Raw genomic sequence first — 18,985 nt, 5'->3', positions numbered from 1 at the left:
ACTGATCATATACATATTTTTGGTAGGTTTGTAACTAATTTTATCATTGCTTTGAGTTAATTTTAATGGGTTGGGATGAGTCATGGTCACTGGCAACTTGGTTGGATTGAGAAGTGGCTAAGAAGCACATCTGTGGATGTGTCTGTGGTCGAAAGCATTTCAGAGAGTTTGTGTATAAATGTGGCCATATCTTTTAGGGACACGTCTACATCAACATACCCTTGCGTTTCTCAGCCACAACTTCATGACACAAGCAGAACCCACTCCCAACTGGTGCCACTTACCAACTGGACCTTTTGGACATGTGCTCCATGACCTTGAAGTAAGCATGCCCCAAACTTTATCCATCATCTTTCCTTCTTGATTTGCCTGAAATTAGGCATGCTTACGAATACACTCCTGAACTGAGCCTGTTCTGGGATATGTATACCCCTAAAATGTACTCCTATATGAGTCTGTTCAGTCTTCTCAAATAAAATTGTCACACTTCTGTTCAAGAAAGCATGGCTTTGGGAAACACACGTTCCACAATCTGCTATCAATAATATTTCTTCACTCATTTGCTTTGCTTTGGCTTTGTAGGCATTGAGATGAGAACACATTGCATTTAATTTTGAGAGGACTGACTAGGCAAGACCTACCTTGAATATGGGCAGTCTGATCCACAGGCTAGAGGCCTGCTGGAGCAAAAGGGGAGCATATGGAGAAATTCAGCCAGCCGGGTATTCTCTCATATCTTCCCAGCCACCATGATGTGAGCTTATCTGGTTCATCAGACCCTCTCTACAATTGTGGACAGAGACTCTGAAACTGTGAGCCAAGCAGATTTGTCTTCTATTACTTATTTCACATTGTGATGGTTAATTCATCTTGCCACCTTGATAGGATTAGTAAATAACTGGGGAATTTAATAACCCATAAATAACAAGGATTAGGAGAGGACATTTGAGGATGTTTGTGAGGACATTTCCAAAGACAGCTCAGATCATGAGACACTGACACACTGACTGGAATCAGATCTTTATTGGTAGTAAGAAAGGAAAGTAGAAAATGAAGCCTGTGTCTGTTTGGGAGTTGTGTCTTCCCTGATTTATTTTTGTATTCCCTGGGTGATTTTGGTCTACCATAATATAAGCTTCCCTGCATGCTGACCCTTCCATGACAGAATGGCCCTCCGACACTGTGAACCACAATAAGTCATTTCTCTTCAAGTTGTTTTCTCAGGTATTTTGGTCACAGTGACACAAAAAGGAATTCACACAGAAAACTGCTACCAGTGAAGTGGGGTCACTGTTGTAATTAAACCTGTGTGTCTCGGGCCTTGGAGCTGGTTGCGGAAAGAATTTAGAGGAGTGTGGAAAAACATGCAAGAGAAAGCCTAGAATACTGTAAGCAGATCATAATGTGATTCTGTTCAGAATGCAGAAAAGCGTAACAATCAAAGCTATGTGTGCAGCAAAGACTGTAGTTATCTGATTTCAGACAGAAAAGATTCCTGAGAGTGGAACTATAGTCTGTTTATGCTCCATGTTATCAAAGAATTTCCTTACAATTTGTCTATGCTCTGAGATTTTGAGTGAAGCTGAATAGAAAAGGACTAATTCTTCTGGTGGAATCTTGTGTGACACTCTCTGGGGGAGATATAAACAAATGTTTACACATCACAGATAGGAAATTGAAGGTGAAATACGGACACCAACATAGTCTAACTTGGTAAACCAAGGAGCTGTGTTGGGGTTCCTTACAGTAGAAATGACAGTACAGTGAGCAGAGCCAGCCCAAGTGTGTGATCACATGGGATGCCAAGGCAAGGGCATAGTGGTGAAAAGGAGGCCTGCAGCTTATCAGTGTTGCCAAGAAGCTTCCCAAGGCGCCAAAGGACCTCGATGTCTTTCCTACTGAGTTCAATTTGCTATATTCTGATCCCCCATTGCTACTCTCCTATTTCTCCCTTTCAGATTGGGAGTGTATGCCTGTGCTTTAATCAATTAATCATCAGTCAATCAATTCATTTTGTATATTTGAGGTGGTGCCCATGTGTGGAGCCCAGAGGACAACATGTGGGACTCAGTTCCCTTTCTCCACCATGTAGGTTGGAGAGATTGAACTCAGGCCATCAGGCTTGGTAGTAAGGGTCTTTATCAGCTGAGCACATCTGGCTGGGCCTGTGCCTAATTTTATAGGGGATGATAGTGAAGAGTTAGCCATATGTCTCAGAGGAAACTTTGGTGCTGTAGGATGTTCTGTATGGCAAATGTGTTGCTCTGATTGGTTGGCAAATAAATCACTGATTGGCCAGTGGCCAGGCAGGAAGTATAGGCAGGACAAGGAGGAGAATAAAGCTGGGAAGTGGAAGGCTGAGTCAGAGAGACACTGCCAGCCTCCACGATGACAAACAGCATGTGAAGATGCCGGTAAGCCACAAGCCACGTGGCAAGGTATAGATTTATAGAAATGGATTAATTTAAGCTGTAAGAACAGTTAGCAAGAAGCCTGCCACGGCCATACAGTTTGTAACCAATATAAGTCTCTGTGTTTACTTGGTTGGGTCTGAGCGGCTGTGGGACTGGCAGGTGAGAGAGATTTGTCCTGACTGTGGGCCAGGCAGGAAAACTCTGGCTACACTTTGGACTTGAATTTTTGTTGTTATTAAAACTGTCAGAAGTATGAGGAATCAAAACAAAACAGGATGAATTTCACGTTGGGAGATGCAAACAAATCTTTTGGGGGCAAGCAGTAGATTGCTTGCTATAGTTTAAGGATGTGCACTTGGATATCAAGTTGATAATGTACAATCTACGGTGCTTAGAAGGACTGACTAATGTAGAAGACTCACCTTGCCTTTGAGCAGTATATACAGGCTGATGGCCTGGATGGAATAAAACGGGAGAAAAATCTGCAAGGCATTCTTGAATGACGCTGTTGTGTGCTATCCATCTTTGGTTCTAGGAGGTATTTGGTTGATGCTTTCAGATTTTCTACAGAATTGTGCATTTCATTTGAAAGCAAGACGGCTTTTCCCTCCTTCTGACTCATTTCTATAACATTTACTTTTCTTGTCTTTTTGTAAGTTTTGCTCTTTTATGATGTTGAAAAGGAATGGGGAAGCAGATGACTGAGCAATTTTAAATCCTGAACTGATAGACAATATATTATATGTCCGAGGAAGGCTTTCTGTGTTCCAGAGACCGTGCCTTCTACACGTCCTCACTTTGAAGAGTGGGGAGGGATCTTGTCTGAGACTTTTATAAGGGCACTAATCCCGTCCCTGAGGTTAATGTCCTTATGATCTAAGCACTCCCGGCAGCCCCATCTCCTTACTGTCATCTTGAGTACCAGGCTCCTCAAATGAACTTGGGATGTAGGGACTCCGACACCAGACTATAGCAGGAGGTGCCTTGTCTTTATCCCCTCAGTAGAGAAAACTGAGACACAATCAAACCAAGCTAATTGTCAAGTTCACATAGTTAATCACTGAGAGAGGACAGGGCTTGAATTCAGGTAATTAGGTTCCAGAGTCTGTCTAAGGCAGTGTGTGCGCCTCTGCATGTGTCTAATAAATGGCATTATCTTAAAACTGTCTCTCTGGAGGGAAAATAAACCCCAATTTAATGTCTGCTGATATATGCAATGTATGTATCACTACCATGCACTACACCGCTTCAGTCTCACTGAATGAAATTAAGTTTGCTTAGGTTGTCTGATATTTATTTTACTAGAATTTTGGTTTTATTTTCAGTCAGCCTTAATTACAATGAACAGAACAAGAAAAGATGAAAAATGCAGGTTTTATTTAGAAATGGAAAGAAGTATTTTGACATTTATGGTGCTCAAGGGTTTTGCACAAATCAGAAAGAAATGAGATCGATTACAAGCAATTAGAAGGAAATTTGCTGCCTTACATTCTTTCTAAGATCGGATTTTCTTAAAAATATTGTATGTTACCATTCACATTATAGAAATAAGATTTTAATTAGAGAAAATAAATGAGCAAACACATCTAATGTGCCACTCGGAAAGGTCACAAGTTTAAATCAAATGACCAATTCTTAATGCAGTCTCCGTGCATCAGAACCATAAATAACTTCCCTCCCTTTAACTCAGAGGCAAATAGGTTGAGCATAGCAGCTCCGACTTCCATTATATCCACCCTGAATGTGGTCATTTTTTATCCTTTAAGTAGATGTGATTTCTGAGTACTAAAATATGACTTTCTTTTGTAAAAACTGGCTGACCCTTGGTTACATAAGAAAACACTTATCACAGGACACTTAGTAACCATCATTTCTATTTCTGAGGACCTCATCAACTCATTTTTTAATTGTGTACGATAGTTGAAAATCTACTGCATAATATGTGACAAGTTTAACACTCAAGAAAACAAACCAAAGCCTGGGATCTTAACCAAAAATTGACCAGCAAAATGACATAAATGCATTAATTTATTTTTCAGAATTCCTATCCAATTAAAATAAATGTCACCAATAGATATATTCAAATGAATTTTAATTGTACTATTAAAGGTACTAAATGAGCTTAATAGGGTTCTTAGGTCTAAATTCAATCACTGAATATAAGAACTGACAACATTTGAAAACAAAGTTCAACTATTTAAAATTATGGGCTTTGAAAGTATATGGCAAAATTATGGGCCTTGAAAGCATATTTACTGGGCATAAAATATCAACTAAAATACATTGTACCTATGATTTACCCTCTAAATTCAAAAGGAATCACTTGAGTATTGATATTGAAAATAGATGTTTTGATATTTTTGTACACACAGTACAAATGTATATTTCTAATTAAAGTCCATACAATAAGTCAAGCTCTACTAAGAATATTTTGAAAAAGGAGAAAATGTGAATTACATGAAATATCTAATATTTAGTACGAAGTATTGTATCACCTGTTAAAACTTGTATTAGTTACTATCTGAATATTTTATTTAGTTACCATTTAGATAATTTAGATGGGTTTCATAAATAAGGGATATTTTCATTATCTCCTGGCTCTTCTCAATCTAAGTTAGGCAGAATTAACAATCTCACCCACAAACAAATCAGCCCGTCACACTGTCCTCGAAGCTGACAGAAACCATGGAAGACATGTCGTCAGAGACAAAGGGTTTGCTTGCCACCCCACTGTGTGGTTTTAGAGTACAAAATGAGATCCATACAGGACCTGGCACGAAGGCCTTGGGGGACTAGCCTGGCTTCAGTCCACTGGGGCACTCCTCTCTTTCACTCTCACTGATGGCAGAGTGCTTATTCCAGAAAGACTCTCACAATGTAAGTGTCTCACATCAAGTCTTAGGGCATCTCAATCTTCGATTAGGGGCTGCAAACGAACCCACCTGTCGTTTGCTTCACAGAGAAACAGTGTGGTATTAGACAGCAAACAAATATGCCGTCTCACAGGAGGGAGCTATCTGTCTTGTAAAATGTTTGCTCTAGAAACATCCTTGAACACAGTTCCTGAATGCGTACATGGCAGGTACCATGAAAGTCCGAATGTCAGGAATCACAGGATATAGGCGTATGGGCTTCTTTGAAAAAATATGAAAGATTCCTTAGGAAAATATCATCTGCAACTGCCCCAATAATTTAAAAACATTTTTTTACTCATTTTTTTTAAATCAGCACCTTTCTAGTCTAACCAGAAAAAAAATTCATTTTGAGGTTTTAAATTCTCTTATTATTTTAGTAATGTCCACAAAACTCCTTAACAGATTGGTGTATTTTATGTAAGAGTCAGGATAGTCTATACTGGATCATAATTTATGTCTACGGGGTACTGTCATGGATGTCTGCTCATTATAGTTTTCAAGGACACAGGTAGCTGAGAGCAGCAATCAGTATGTTGTCATGCTTGACAAAATACGAAAGAATCTGGGAAGGTCTCACATTCCAAATTCACTTAAAACTCATTGCCAGAACCAGTTAACTCGCTTGTAGCAAATCAGAGAGAACAAGAGCGCAGGCAGCACGAGCAGGGGACGTGGAGCTGGCAATGTGTTCTGCACAGGATTCTTGGGGACTAGCTTATACTGGGCTAGCAGAAATAAAATCAACCTATAAGGAGTCTTTAGTGCAATAGTCATAGGAAATTATTCCAATGTGAGTCAACGCAAATCAATGAAGAATGTGAAATTATCAAAAGTTTTATGACAGAGTGAGGTCTATAGTTTTCTCGTTGCCTACCGTGTTGGACATATAAAACACCTGAGTAGAGTTCATCTGAATCCTCTGGGGAAATAATCTAGGTCTTTGCCTTTTCTGACATGAAACACTTCCTTTATTAAAGTACTGTTACTAAACTGGGTTAAAATTATTTAGTATTTCATGTAGTTCAAGCATTGTTATTAAACTGGGATCAAACTGAAGTCCAGCAAACTCTGCGCTGATAGAGGATATTTTGAAAGTAGCTTCCCAAATAATTGTGATATGCAGACTGGCCTGAGGACGATTAACATGGATTACTCATTCTCAACAGGTAACAAATAGTAAATAGCAAGTTATACATATTAAAAAAGAAAACAGTAGTAAGGTTTGATAACAATATAAAACATTCATCTTATTAATGACTACAGATTAAAGCAATGATTTTGGAGTACATAATAATCTTGAGAAATTAAGACATACGGTGTCTCTGTACTTGTCAGTGGACAGTTGATATGGAAATCTGGAAGACAATGCCAAGCCAGAGAGCACACTTATTGACATTTTCCATCTGCAACTGCTACCTCAGCACAAAAGATTAGTAAAATTACAAAAAAGAATCCCCTAAGTGAAATGAGCAAGACTGAATATGAGTTGCCTGAAGATCAGAGATTCCTATGGATTAATAACATTCACCTACTGAGTGATCCATCAAAGAGAAATCCAAAGAAAACCAACTAACACTCATCAGCTTTTCATAATGCACAGAATCAAAACCATACATTTTAATAGCATTATTCTTGCTTTGAGCTATTAGTTACAACCCAATGGTCAATGGTAAGGGACAAATCACTGTAACTTTGGAAATTCAATCAGGTCTAATCTGCTGAGATAGTGGTACTCTGTCCCCTGAACCTGGCATGCTTCTGTATTCTGATCTTGTGTAGCTGCAAATACAGATACTGTATTTACTATGGCTTTGTGAAAATAAATCCCGAGTGTAGACAGTTCTTGCTACATTGATTAGAAATTCAAATATCACTTTAAACTTAAACCCATACATCATATACATGCATATTCACTCTCAAGTGGGAAACAGACCTTAAATAAAAATGTAGATATAGAAATGTGACTGTAACGTACTTTATTTTTGCACTTAACTTACACATGAACTTGAAAGAAATGAAGACCACTACATGATGTCAGTGAGCAACTTTCCCGCCTTCGTTTCGTTCCTCTTTAAATTCACATGCTGACAGACAAGACAGATTAGAGGCAGTCTACTTTTTCTTCAGTTGACTGACTTCGTAGAGGATTATAAACCATGAAACTAAATTGAGTAAATGTTGGAAGTTTGTTGCAAGCAGCACCTGGAGCCCAAAAAAGAGACAGTTAAGGGTTGCCGGAGGCGTGTACTCAGAACCAATAAAAGCAAGCATTTGCCTAGACATTGGCTGGAGCATGCCTATGTCCACATAATGTATGCACATATATAATCCACATGTTGCCCTTCATAGTGGTAGTTAACCATCATAGAAGAGGAGGAGAAGGTGGTAAGAAAGCCTTTAAAAACCTTATTTTATATGTAGAAGTATTTGCCTGCATGTATGTGCCTTGTGTCAAGGAGGTCAGAGAAGGCAGATACCCTGAAACTGGAGTACAGATGGCTGGCTGTGAGCCACCCTGTGGGTGATGGGAAGAGAACACGGGACCTATGCAGAAAGAATTGCCTCTTAATTTCTGAGCCATTTCTCCAGCCCTTAACCCACCCTCCTGAACATCAGACAACTAGCTAATCCCACCCCCCCACATACACCAAATACACTTGCTGTCACTCTGTTGTTTTATTGTTTCAACCCTTTCTTAGAGGAAATGATCAAAATTTTTACTTCCCTCCTAGCAACTAGAACATTCTCTTCTCTATAAACCCTTCTTACAGAGTACTTCCCTTCCTCCCTGCTCTTTCACTCTTGGAGAAGGCAAGAAGAGTTATTTGTCAACATGCTTTTTGTCTAAGTTGAGTTTCTATTCTACACCTGCAGGAGGAGAGGTCCTTCTGCTATGTCTTTATTAGGAAATAGTCAAATTTTAATTCATATAGTAAGATAATTAGTATCTTCCCACCCTGTTAAATGTAAATTTGGGCCTTCTATGGCTTATCTGTTAAGAGGGAATCATTAAATTGCCTTATTTCATACCTAGAGCAACCCCCATAACTTTGTTTGACTTTTATGTCTCAGAACTTAAAAAAGAATACGGAATTCTTCAAACAAGCTTTTCAAATACAAAAGTGTGGGAAGTAAAAGATCAAAGAACAGCAACAAACAGTCTAGCCTAATAAGCTCTATTGATTGGTAAGCTGTACATATTCTCCATCTGAAAGCTCGGTGATGAGAATCTGTGGTGGTTGACCTGAAACACTTTGCAGCTGTGATTGGCTTATAAAGAGAGCAAACAGAAGACAGGCCAAGCACCACCTCAATAATTCTGCTGGCCTGGCTGGCTTACTCACTAGCGAAAGTTTTTATTCTTCAGAGCCAAGAGGATCGAAATGACTGAAATGTTTTAATGACCGAGAAAGAAATAAGGGAGATTAACTTGTCCCCACCATCTCTAATCATAAAAGCATTTTACTAAATTAGCCTGTCAACACATGCTCCAGCCAAAACTAAACTTTTAGGATAGATGCAAAAGAAACGAACTGATAGCCCCAAAGTAGACCATGACTACCAGACTACCAGCAGTCAAACAAAAGAGGGTTTTAAGTATATACTTTAACACTTGACAGGTAGTGACAGCTCATCATTGACATTCACTCAGAATGTACTTTACAGACTCCCTTTTTCAACAGAACACAGCATATTACGTGTTCAGGTATTCATAATTACTAGTAAATTCACACAAATAAAAACACAGATCTAACTTACCATAACTTCCCGTCACATTGGCACATATAACAGCCCCAAGGAATCCTGGATAATGTTTCCGAATTCTTGAAATCACTTTTTGGCAAGCTACGGTGGGATCAACTCCTTTTCTCATATATTCTACAGCTTGGTAGCTAATTTAAACAGAGGTGACAGCTTAATATCAGAGAATAGAATAAACACTAACTTGGCATTAGGCTAAGCTGATGTCAGAAAATCTGAAACGACCATACTGTCACATTTAACATAACACCTATGAATGAACACAAGTCAGTAATTCCTGTCACAGCCTTAACATCAGGGCAAGCAATCCCTGCGACAATGTCATCTATTCAACTCATCCACCATTAATTCCACAGGAAGACTATTATTTTGGGCTTTGGCTGAATAACTGTCACTTTAGTAATAACAGCCAGAAGTCACAAACAGAGGTGAAATTTGCATGAGGAAAGAAGCTACACTCTCAGGAGAAAATACTGCACATGTTGAAAACATACAGTGGTAGTTGTTAACCGACCACAGTGGCTACACTTTCTACTTTTCTCAGTCACTTCACTACGGCCTTGCATCAGTTAATTAAACAGATCATAAGCATTCTTCTCTGGGAAGCTCAGTGAGACACATTTCATTTCCCAAGGTAATGATGACTAAGTGAATGATCCCAAACTCACTCGCCCAACAACAACTCAACAACGCAAAAACCTCACCTCCAGTTTCATGAAGTCTCTCTCTCATGCACACAAAGTTGGACAACACAGTACAAAAATAAGCTATGTCCTGACACTGCCTGCTTCTTCTAAGGACCTCTAAGACGTACAGAGGTAAGAAGTCAGACCTGGGCAGAAAGCGGAGTAGTATGTCGCCGTCCCCTGTGGCTGCAGCGGCCCCGGCCTTGTCGTTAGCATAGGCCCCAGCTCCGGGTACTGGTGAATCTCCTACACGACTTTGTGAGTAGAGAACATAAAAATTGAGAAGAGGAAACCAAAGGTAAACTACATCCTGTTACGAACTGTTTCGAAATTCGGGGTTGTTTCCACACTGCTCCTGGTTACTGTTTTAAGTAAATTCCTCACTAGACTGCATTCTTGTTTGTTTCTCAATTACAGTTTTCAAACAGCTATGATAATTGTATGACTTGCATTTTTGATAGATGTGCAGTGTAATAAAACTGAATTAATAGACTAAAATACTGGTTTTTCTGGTAGTAGAGAGAGGGTAGTTGGAGAGATTTTGGCTGGCAGAAAAAGAAAAGGAATTTTAATTAAAACTAGAGGGTTAACTTCTAGAGATCTGCTGTACACGTGATACTACATTTAATAATAATATATTTTATATGTAAAACCCACTAAGAGTATAGATTTTAAAAACATGTGAGACAATGCATAAGTTAAATACCTTGGTTTAACTATTTCACATGTTTAAATATATGAAAATATCATGCAGTACTCCAAAAACAACACACACTTTTACTTATCAATTAAAATTGTAAGTGAAAAACTTGTCATCAGTTTGTCATTTCAGATCACACAGCTTTACAGTGACGGCTCTATTACACCTTTCTCAACTGCAACACTTCCACAGTTCTCAATGACTTCCTTACACTGCTTCCTATGTAACGTGCCAAACTTGTTACCAGTTTTCCCTTTTAATCAACCTACTTAATGCCCATCTTCCACTTAAAACAACACAGAAAACACCCACAAACCTACAACTCCTCAAACTTACCCCTTGTAATCTGGCTTGGGTTACTTGTAGTCTTAATCTTCACTACTGCCACACACTGCTCTGCACACATTGAGAGCACACATGCCAGCACATGGAAACACAGACATGCGCGTGTACACACACACACACACACACACACACACACACACTCACTCACTCACTCCACCTCCTGTCCCAGCCAGCAGAAGCCCTCAACCTGAAGTGTCCCACTTGTATAGTCTTGTGCCATGGGCTGCATGCTGCGTGTCCCCCTTCTGTGCTGTGGACTCAGGTCCCAGTCACTACCCCCACTTCTGCCGTCACTACTCAGGTTACAGATTAACCCCTGGCCCTCCTGAACTTGGAAGCACTGGCTCCGGTGCTTGCTTTGGCATGAACACATGGATGGTAACATGCTTTCTGTCACATTTACCTGGGAGGTAAGGGTTTCAGTTTATAGTTGGTACCCTTGCACAAGCCCGGCATATACTGCTTTACATTTGATACATATTTGAGAAATCTGTTCTTGGTGAAACACTAACCCAGGAATTTTGAATTTTATACCATTTGTAGATGTGCCCGCAGCAGTACTTCCATCCTTATGGATTACAACCATGCCTAAAGGTGGAAAAAAAAAAGTCAGTACCCAACACTTCCCTTAAATATAGCCAGATAATGGATCCGCTAATGACTGCTGTTGTTTGAGAGATTGCGTCCCCTCTAAAATGTATCTTCACGAAGTGATAGATTTAGGAGGGGACCACAGGCAGGTGGGATGGTTATTAGGGCAACACCCTAATGAGTGATTAATACAAGAGACCAAGACAACGAGATATGCCACCTGTGAGCCAGGAAATGGGACCTCGACAGACAGGGGATCTGTCAGTGTCTACATCTCAGAATTCTCCATATTTAAAACTGTGAGAAATAAATTTCTATTGTTTGTAAACCATCTATGGTACTGTGTTTTTACATACTGACTCCATTAAGAAAATACAGTATGTTCTCTCATTAATTACAGATAGAAGAAAAGAAAAATTAAGAATACTGAAAACTGTATCAGTGGTATTATATTATGTTAATGATTTGGTTCCATAGTATCACTGAACATTAAAAAAAAACACACACATACATACACAAAAACCCCCTCATATTCTTACTCTTCAAATCTACCAGGTTTCTGTACCCTTTCAAAGGCAATTCCCCCCAATATCATTCATTTTGATTAGAAGAACTTGTCAATATTATAGCTTAGAAAAATTATTAAGTCATTTTATATATATAGCAAGTTACATAAAATAACCAAAGCATTAAATATTAACAATTTGATAATCTACATCTTAAAAGTCACTGAAAATTTGGTGTCTTGTATAAGAAATTATAAAACTGGCTGGGTGGTGGTGGCGCATGCCTTTAATTCCAGTACTTGGGAGGCAGAGGCAGGTGGATATCTGTGAGTTCGAGACCAGCCAGGACTATAGAGTGAGATCCAGGAAAGGCGCAAAGCTACACAGAGAAACCCTGTCTTAAAAAAACCAAAAAAAAAAAAAAAAAAAATTACAAAACTGTATTTACATTCTAAGACAAAATTATATATATGAAATTTGAATTTGTATGTGTTTAAGCTAATTATATATGTATATATGTACATGTACATATAGTGAGAGAAAATTACATGTAAGAAGGGGGTATTTACTTGGTGTTTAAAATAATGAAAGCTAGCTAACTTCTGGTACATGAATAAAAAATGAATATGAGCTGTAGGTCATTAACTAAAATAATCGATAAAATTGTATAAAAAGAGAATTACCGATAGTATCATGACCATGGACATCCACTTCTTTGTAGGGAAAATTACCCTGAGCCACAATACCAGATGGTTTGTAGGGTCCACAGTGTTTTGAAGGATCTGGTATTACTTTCTGTAAACAAGATTCAAGTTTTTCGGTTAAAAAGGGTGTTTTAGGAACTGGCAAATAATTGTGTAAAATTGCTAATCACTGGTAGGAAACCAAAAAGACACCAGTAACTCAGAGCTCAAAAGTTAGCTTAATCTTATGTGAACACTGAAGATTCTCAAAATTGCATGATCTAATTTAGATAGATACAGGGTAAAGAACAAGTCAATGAATGCCTTCTTTATACACATACAATCCTCATAACAATGGCAGACATAAAAATTTTCCTTTTAATTATATATTAATCTCAAAGGAACAAATACCCAGCCTGACCTTTACCCGTCACAATATGGTTCCCAGATAACAAATTCTGAGATTTCAAGTAGAATCTGTTTTAAAAGAATGTTTATTTTTAATCTAGGCTTATAAGGTATCCAACTTTGACAGAGACGTGACATTGTCAGCTACAACATTCAACTCGAGAATTGCTCACTCAAGTTATAATACAACAAAACAAAACAATGCTGCCCAAAATGTCATGTTCTAAGTATTGTATGAGTTTGCGTTGGGTATCACTCATCTTCATTTCTTTTCAGCTGCATGGGGCCTGCAAGCCATGGACTGGACCCCTCTGGCTGCAGCCATTCTAGTAGCAGTTTAAGATTCCTTTAAATATTAAAAGTACAGGAATATACCAATAAATTTAGGCTGTCTGGACAGATTGGTATTAAGCTATGAACTTACTTAGTACAGGTTGAGTACTCCTTATCTGAAAGGTTTAGGACCAGAAGTACTTTGGATTTTTTCCAGATTTTGGAATTTTTATATGTTCATGAGATAGATAGCTCATGGATAGACTGAAGTCTAAGCACAAAATTCACCTATGTTTTATGTCTATCTATATGAGTCTAAAGATAACAGCATAGACTTTCAGTTGCATTTGCGGTTTGATGTCAATGCACCGCATGACGTAGCATGGCCTTTCAAACTTGTACTGTGGCATCGTGTTGGTGCTGAAAGTGCTTTGGACTTCAGATTTTTAGTTTAGGGATGCTTATTCTACTTATACCTTATTAACATTAGTGCACAAGGTTCAAGTTCAGCTGTTTTATGAAGAATTTATTTTTTTAGCTAACCCTTAAGAACCTTAGGAAGAAACAGATTAGAGGCTAAGATGTTCCAGAAAAGGAATCTGTGTGGCAAAATCTGTTATGGAACAATCTTTGTACACTATAAATATGTATTACTCTCATTGGTTAATGGTTAAAACCTGACTGGCCTATTGCTGGGTAGGTGAGACTGGGCAGGAGAGTCAGACTAGGAGAATTCTGGGAAGGGCAGAGTCAGAGGAGATGCCAGGAGATGCCAACAGATTCAGAGGAAGCAGGACATGTAGAATATGGGGTAACAAGCCATAAGCCATGTGGCAGAGGGTAGATAAGAAATATGGGTTAATTTAAAAATCTAAGTGTTAGCTAGTAACAAGCCTAAGCTATCAGCCGATCATTTACAATCAATAATAAGTCTTCGTGTGGTTATTTGGGAGCGATGCCGCTACAGGAAAACTCCACCTACAAAAATCAAACTGATTTATGCTAAAATTCTTAGTAAAGAAAATTGATCCCATAAGTCGCAAACTAGACACCTTACTGGCTAAGCCTTCTAGTCAAATTATGAGCAACATACTGCACAGACTTCACATGGACAATATCTAACAAGTACTTTAGGCTTTGGATTTTGTTCCAAGAAGATGCAAGTGAAACAACGTTGATGGAGTTCCTTCCATTCTTCACAGTACACCTTCAATTTACAAATTACTGCCAGAGGGCAGGAGTCATTAACCCCAGGGATCATTCAGCATTTTCAATTTACTTTTTAAAGTTGAATTCGCATACATACTCTCCAATAATTAGGCTGGCAATTCCCAGCAAGCCAATCTGAATACATGGCTTCCGAGGCACTGGTAGATAAATTCTCACTGGTAAACCCCATACTTTCAGCAAACTTGGTGGCTAGAGATTAAAGAGAACAGTGTAAGCCCATGCATTTTTTTTTTTTCTAAGCAAAATCATGTACGAGAGGCATTCTGCGTCAGCTGTCTCTCACATGGGGTATGGAAAGACATCTGAGGAGGTTGGCACACAAGGCTTTTAAAGGAATTTTTGGACATAAATAGTTTTGAGGGAGTCATTTCTGGATTTGCAGCTTCCCTTTCTATCACTGATCTCTTGGAGACCTTCGGGCTGTGTGCACATTTCCATTCCTGCCTCTCTTCCACGCCTCCCGCTTCTACTCTGCAGAAATTGCGCCTTTCACAGCACACAACAGAATTCTACTGCTCTAATGAGGGTGAAAAGAACCGAATAGACAAATGCATTCCAAAGATCAAGACACATGCTTCTCAGAGAGTCTGCAATTCTATTTCAAGTCTATTAAGGTTGCTTCATAAATATATCACTTATATATATTCATATATATTATATATTTAATCATCCGCTGCTTTATGACCTCTTGCAATGGAACTTGGAAAGGACTCGAGTGACACTGTCACAGGAATCTCCTTTTGGCACTACCGTCTCATATAAACAGTCCACCCCTGTGTCTTATACCTGTAGAAATGCAATGTACAGAGAAAACCCACGGTGAACCCTGTTTCAGTGGTAGAAATCACCCATCAACAGATACAAATGTATTGCTTAAAATACAGTCTTAAAGACAAAGCAAGATTTATAAGTAGCCTATCCAGCCTAACCAGGTATGAACTAAAACATAATTACTCTGATTTGGAACTTGGGTCTCCTTTACTTCACAATGAGATCTATTTTTTTTTTTTTTTTACAATGACTATAAACAAAAAGACTACAAGAAAATTTCAGTAGTTTGAAAAAATACCTGACTCCCCTATTAAAAGTGTGTGTGTTGTGTGCTCCAGGACTTTCCGGGCCACTCCAATTGCATTTTTAATTCTTCGGAGGCCTCCTACTGCTCCCACATCCATAGTAGTGCTGGAAGGTAACAATGCAGGAAGATTTACGAAGGCATTTTCTGTTGCTACTTGAAGAGAAAAACTGCATTTCTCTAAGCAGCAATACGGTGAAGGCTAAACTCCGTCTTACCACAGAAGTGAAAACAACCCGTAAAGTTCACGGAGTCCCACAGACAAAATTAAAGAACAGAAACTCAATTGACCAAACAGCTCAACACCTTATTTTAAACATGGCTTTTAAAAGAGGCCTTCAGGCTCCAGGTCACTGAAAGCACATTTGCAGATGGCAGGTGAATTACTGGGTCGGAGGCACCGTTTTGTATTTAGGGGGTTCTCTTCAGTCAAAGCTACTTAACCATTTACTTTGCTGTGATAATCTAATATCGGGATGACCTTTTTTTTTTTTTTTTTTTTTTTTTTTTTGGTTAACTCTCTGTGTTTAGAAAAGACAAGCACTATAAACAAGGAGTAGCCACACTTACTGCATTTTTCCACCTTGCTCTCAGCAGACTACAATCCTCAACATCAGCCAACCGGGCGTGAAAGCGCAAAGACAAGTCCTGAAGAGCATTCTTACCCATCCATGATCATGGCATCCAGGGTGGTTTCCCCACGTTCATTAGGACTTCCTCCAAAGCCGACAGTGCCATCACAACGCTCCATCTCACACTTAGCACAGCCACTCTCAACTGCATCCAGGGCAGAACCTCCAGACGCTAATGTCCGCCATGCTGTTAAATTCCAATAGTGCTTATTTATATTCACATAGTTTTCAACATGAAATGCAACAAGCCAAGAACATTCTGAAGCCTACTTAAGTTTTTTTTTTTTCCCTTAACATTTCTACTGTTAAGCTGAAATTTTAACAAGTTATTTTATCAAATGGTAAGGCAATTAGAATGATACAGACAAAATCATATCAATAGTTACTATGAGGAACTCAAAGACCTTAGTGGAAAGCGAATATTTAAAAAAAAAACAAAACTTATCAGTATCTGTTTCTTCTGTGTAACAAATAAGTCATCTTTAAGAGGGATAGCTGAAACTATTTGGAGACCGTTGAACTGAAAAGTATTTTTCAATTACAGCCTTAAAATTTCATTACTTTCTTTTATGAGATAGGGTCTTGCTATGTTGCCCAAGCCCAAATGAAAATCTACGCACAGCCTAAGCATGTCTAGAAGTCTGGATCTTCCTACCACAGCTTCTGGAGAGCTGGGAAGAGTGACAGCCATGTGTCACTCATTAGATTACTAAAATATGCATAACTAATAGTACACTGGTAACACTTATCACAGCAAGTGATATTGCATAATATCAGCATAATATTGCAACAGCAAAGAACATCACATGGGCTAATCTCATCTTCATGGAGCTTTTGAGATAGTATTTTAATTGTAATTATCGTTTAAGAGAAATGGATAGATGTGAAGTAATTCACTCAAGGCCACACTGTATTTCAGAGGTTGCCCACTTTCAAAAGCGGTCACTTTCTCGAAGGAGGCCAATTTTTTTTCCCCCTGGTGTTCTGTGGACATCCACGCATTGAGTGGATATGTCTTGAAAGGGCAGCTGTTTTACTTACGATTCTTTGAAGGTTTTACAAATGCCCCTGTTCAATACTGGCAACCTAAGCAGAACTGTCCCCTGCACATGATGCTGGACTTCCTTTGTTCAGTATTTAGTTGTTTATACACTAAACAACTAAACGTCTCTTTTTCAGTCTGATTTCTCACTCTCTGACTCCTATGCATCTTCTACAACATACACATTTTCCTGCACTGAAATCTGTAACCAACTGTGCCCACAGACACTTACTATGAGAGCAGTCTCAAATGTGACTGGGTTGGGGGCCGTAGGGGACAGCCCTAAGAAACTCTAAGGATAACTTTAATGCATAACCAAAGCTGGAAGGTATCATTCTAAGTGACAAGGACAAGCACGGATCAAATTGTGTGTGTGTGTGTGTGTTCACAGGAAATTATCCATTGTTTCCTAAAGTGGAATCCAGAGGATACTGGAAGAAAGAGGAGGCATTTACAGGAAGTGGGAGTGTGGGAGACAGAAAACATCATGGCATCTTATGAGACAGGGGACACGGGAGGAGTGAAGCACAATGGCCCAAGGGTTAGAGGTCAGTCAACATGGTGCAGGGAGCTATAAATACACCCGATCTAAAATGCAGCAGTGGCAGCGAGGACGGAGACAGGGTCAGATGCCAAAGCGAGGCAGGAAGCCGACCCGGAAGGAGGCCGGACCTTCTGCAGGCTCCCGGCCTTCTGCAGGCTCCCGGCCTTCTGCAGGCTCCCGGCCTTCCTTCTGCAGGCTCCCGGCCTTCCTTCTGCAGGCTCCCGGCCTTCTGCAGGCTCCCGGCCTTCTGCAGGCTCCCGGCCTTCTGCAGGCTCCCGGCCTTCTGCAGGCTCCCGGCCTTCTGCAGCGGGCTGGCTCTCCTCCACACTGCCGCAGGGCCGAGCCAGCGAGTGCAGCTTCCCGCCGAGGCGCTCCCACGGGGCAGCCCCCCCACCTCCGCACCTGCTTCGGTAGCATTCTTAAAAGCCCAAGTGTTGATGACCAGGGGCAGGACACTGGAGCCCTGCGCCAGGGGGATGCCCAGGACGAGCGGCAGGAGAAGAAAAGGCAGTTTCGACTTCCGCGCCATAGCCGAAGGCCCAGTGGCGCGGCGCGAGAAAAGTCCCAGCCAAGCCGCGCGCCCCGCGGGCCAGCGCCACAAAGGTCCCCGGCCAGCTCAGACTCTCCGAACTCGCGGTGATTGTCTTTAATCTCATTTGCAACTCCCTCAACTCTCGCGAGATGAGGCCTTCTGCTGGCCCCTGGAGGAATTTTTTCTTTTTTCTTTTTTCTTTAAGTCTGGTGCTGTGGTTCTGTATTGGTCAGCTCAGTGCAGCTCTTCTTAGTTTGTTTCTTTTTTGTGTTGAGGTGCTGTTACATATATACTTTTAGTACTTCACTAAAGTATAAAGTCCACCGCTTAGCCGACATTTAAGGATAGAGTGACCTCTTTGCATGAAATTATACAACCCTGAGTGGCAGGACACTAGTAATCTCCAATCTCAGATAGCTGACAGATACTATTTTGACTTTTCCGTACTTGCCAACTTAAATGCAAATTAAAGGTAGAAAGTCGGACTGACCTGGTTCGAACCCTGGACTTGCTCAACAATTTAAAACAGTTGCTGAATATAGGCGAAGTGCTTTTGCTGAGGACCAGATTCGTTTGAGGTGTGTTTGACACATTCTTCCCATCATTTCTTCACCACAGCTTTTTGTAGGACGTCCTTTCGTTACAAA

At 39.9% G+C, this 18,985-nt stretch overlaps 1 protein-coding gene across 2 annotated transcripts; it reads right to left on the bottom strand.

Moving 5' to 3' along the window:
- Positions 1 to 3,772: 3,772 nt before the first annotated feature.
- On the bottom strand, positions 3,773 to 18,413 carry Aga (aspartylglucosaminidase). Of its 2 annotated transcripts, XR_009374845.1 has the most exons (10): positions 18,209 to 18,413; positions 16,254 to 16,407; positions 15,583 to 15,695; positions 14,590 to 14,702; positions 12,603 to 12,714; positions 11,335 to 11,410; positions 9,924 to 10,031; positions 9,089 to 9,222; positions 7,327 to 7,531; positions 3,773 to 6,684 (listed from the first exon to the last, which is right to left on the bottom strand). XR_009374845.1 is itself a non-coding variant. In XM_059244282.1 (9 exons), exons 1-9 carry the CDS (start codon positions 18,333 to 18,335, stop codon positions 7,431 to 7,433), a joined length of 1,038 nt encoding a protein of 345 aa, XP_059100265.1. In that variant the 5' UTR covers positions 18,336 to 18,413; the 3' UTR covers positions 7,289 to 7,430. The 2 variants fall into 2 exon arrangements, 1 of the variants encoding a protein (XP_059100265.1); XM_059244282.1 differs by lacking the exon at positions 3,773 to 6,684 and having other exon boundaries at positions 7,289 to 7,531.
- Between the last annotated feature and the right edge of the window lie 572 nt (positions 18,414 to 18,985).

This window comes from Peromyscus eremicus, chromosome 17 (assembly GCF_949786415.1).
Source record: "Peromyscus eremicus chromosome 17, PerEre_H2_v1, whole genome shotgun sequence".
NCBI classification, from domain to species: Eukaryota; Metazoa; Chordata; class Mammalia; order Rodentia; family Cricetidae; genus Peromyscus; species Peromyscus eremicus.
The sequence above is the reverse complement of the archived record's forward strand: the minus strand, read 5'-3'. Positions and strand labels throughout refer to the sequence as shown.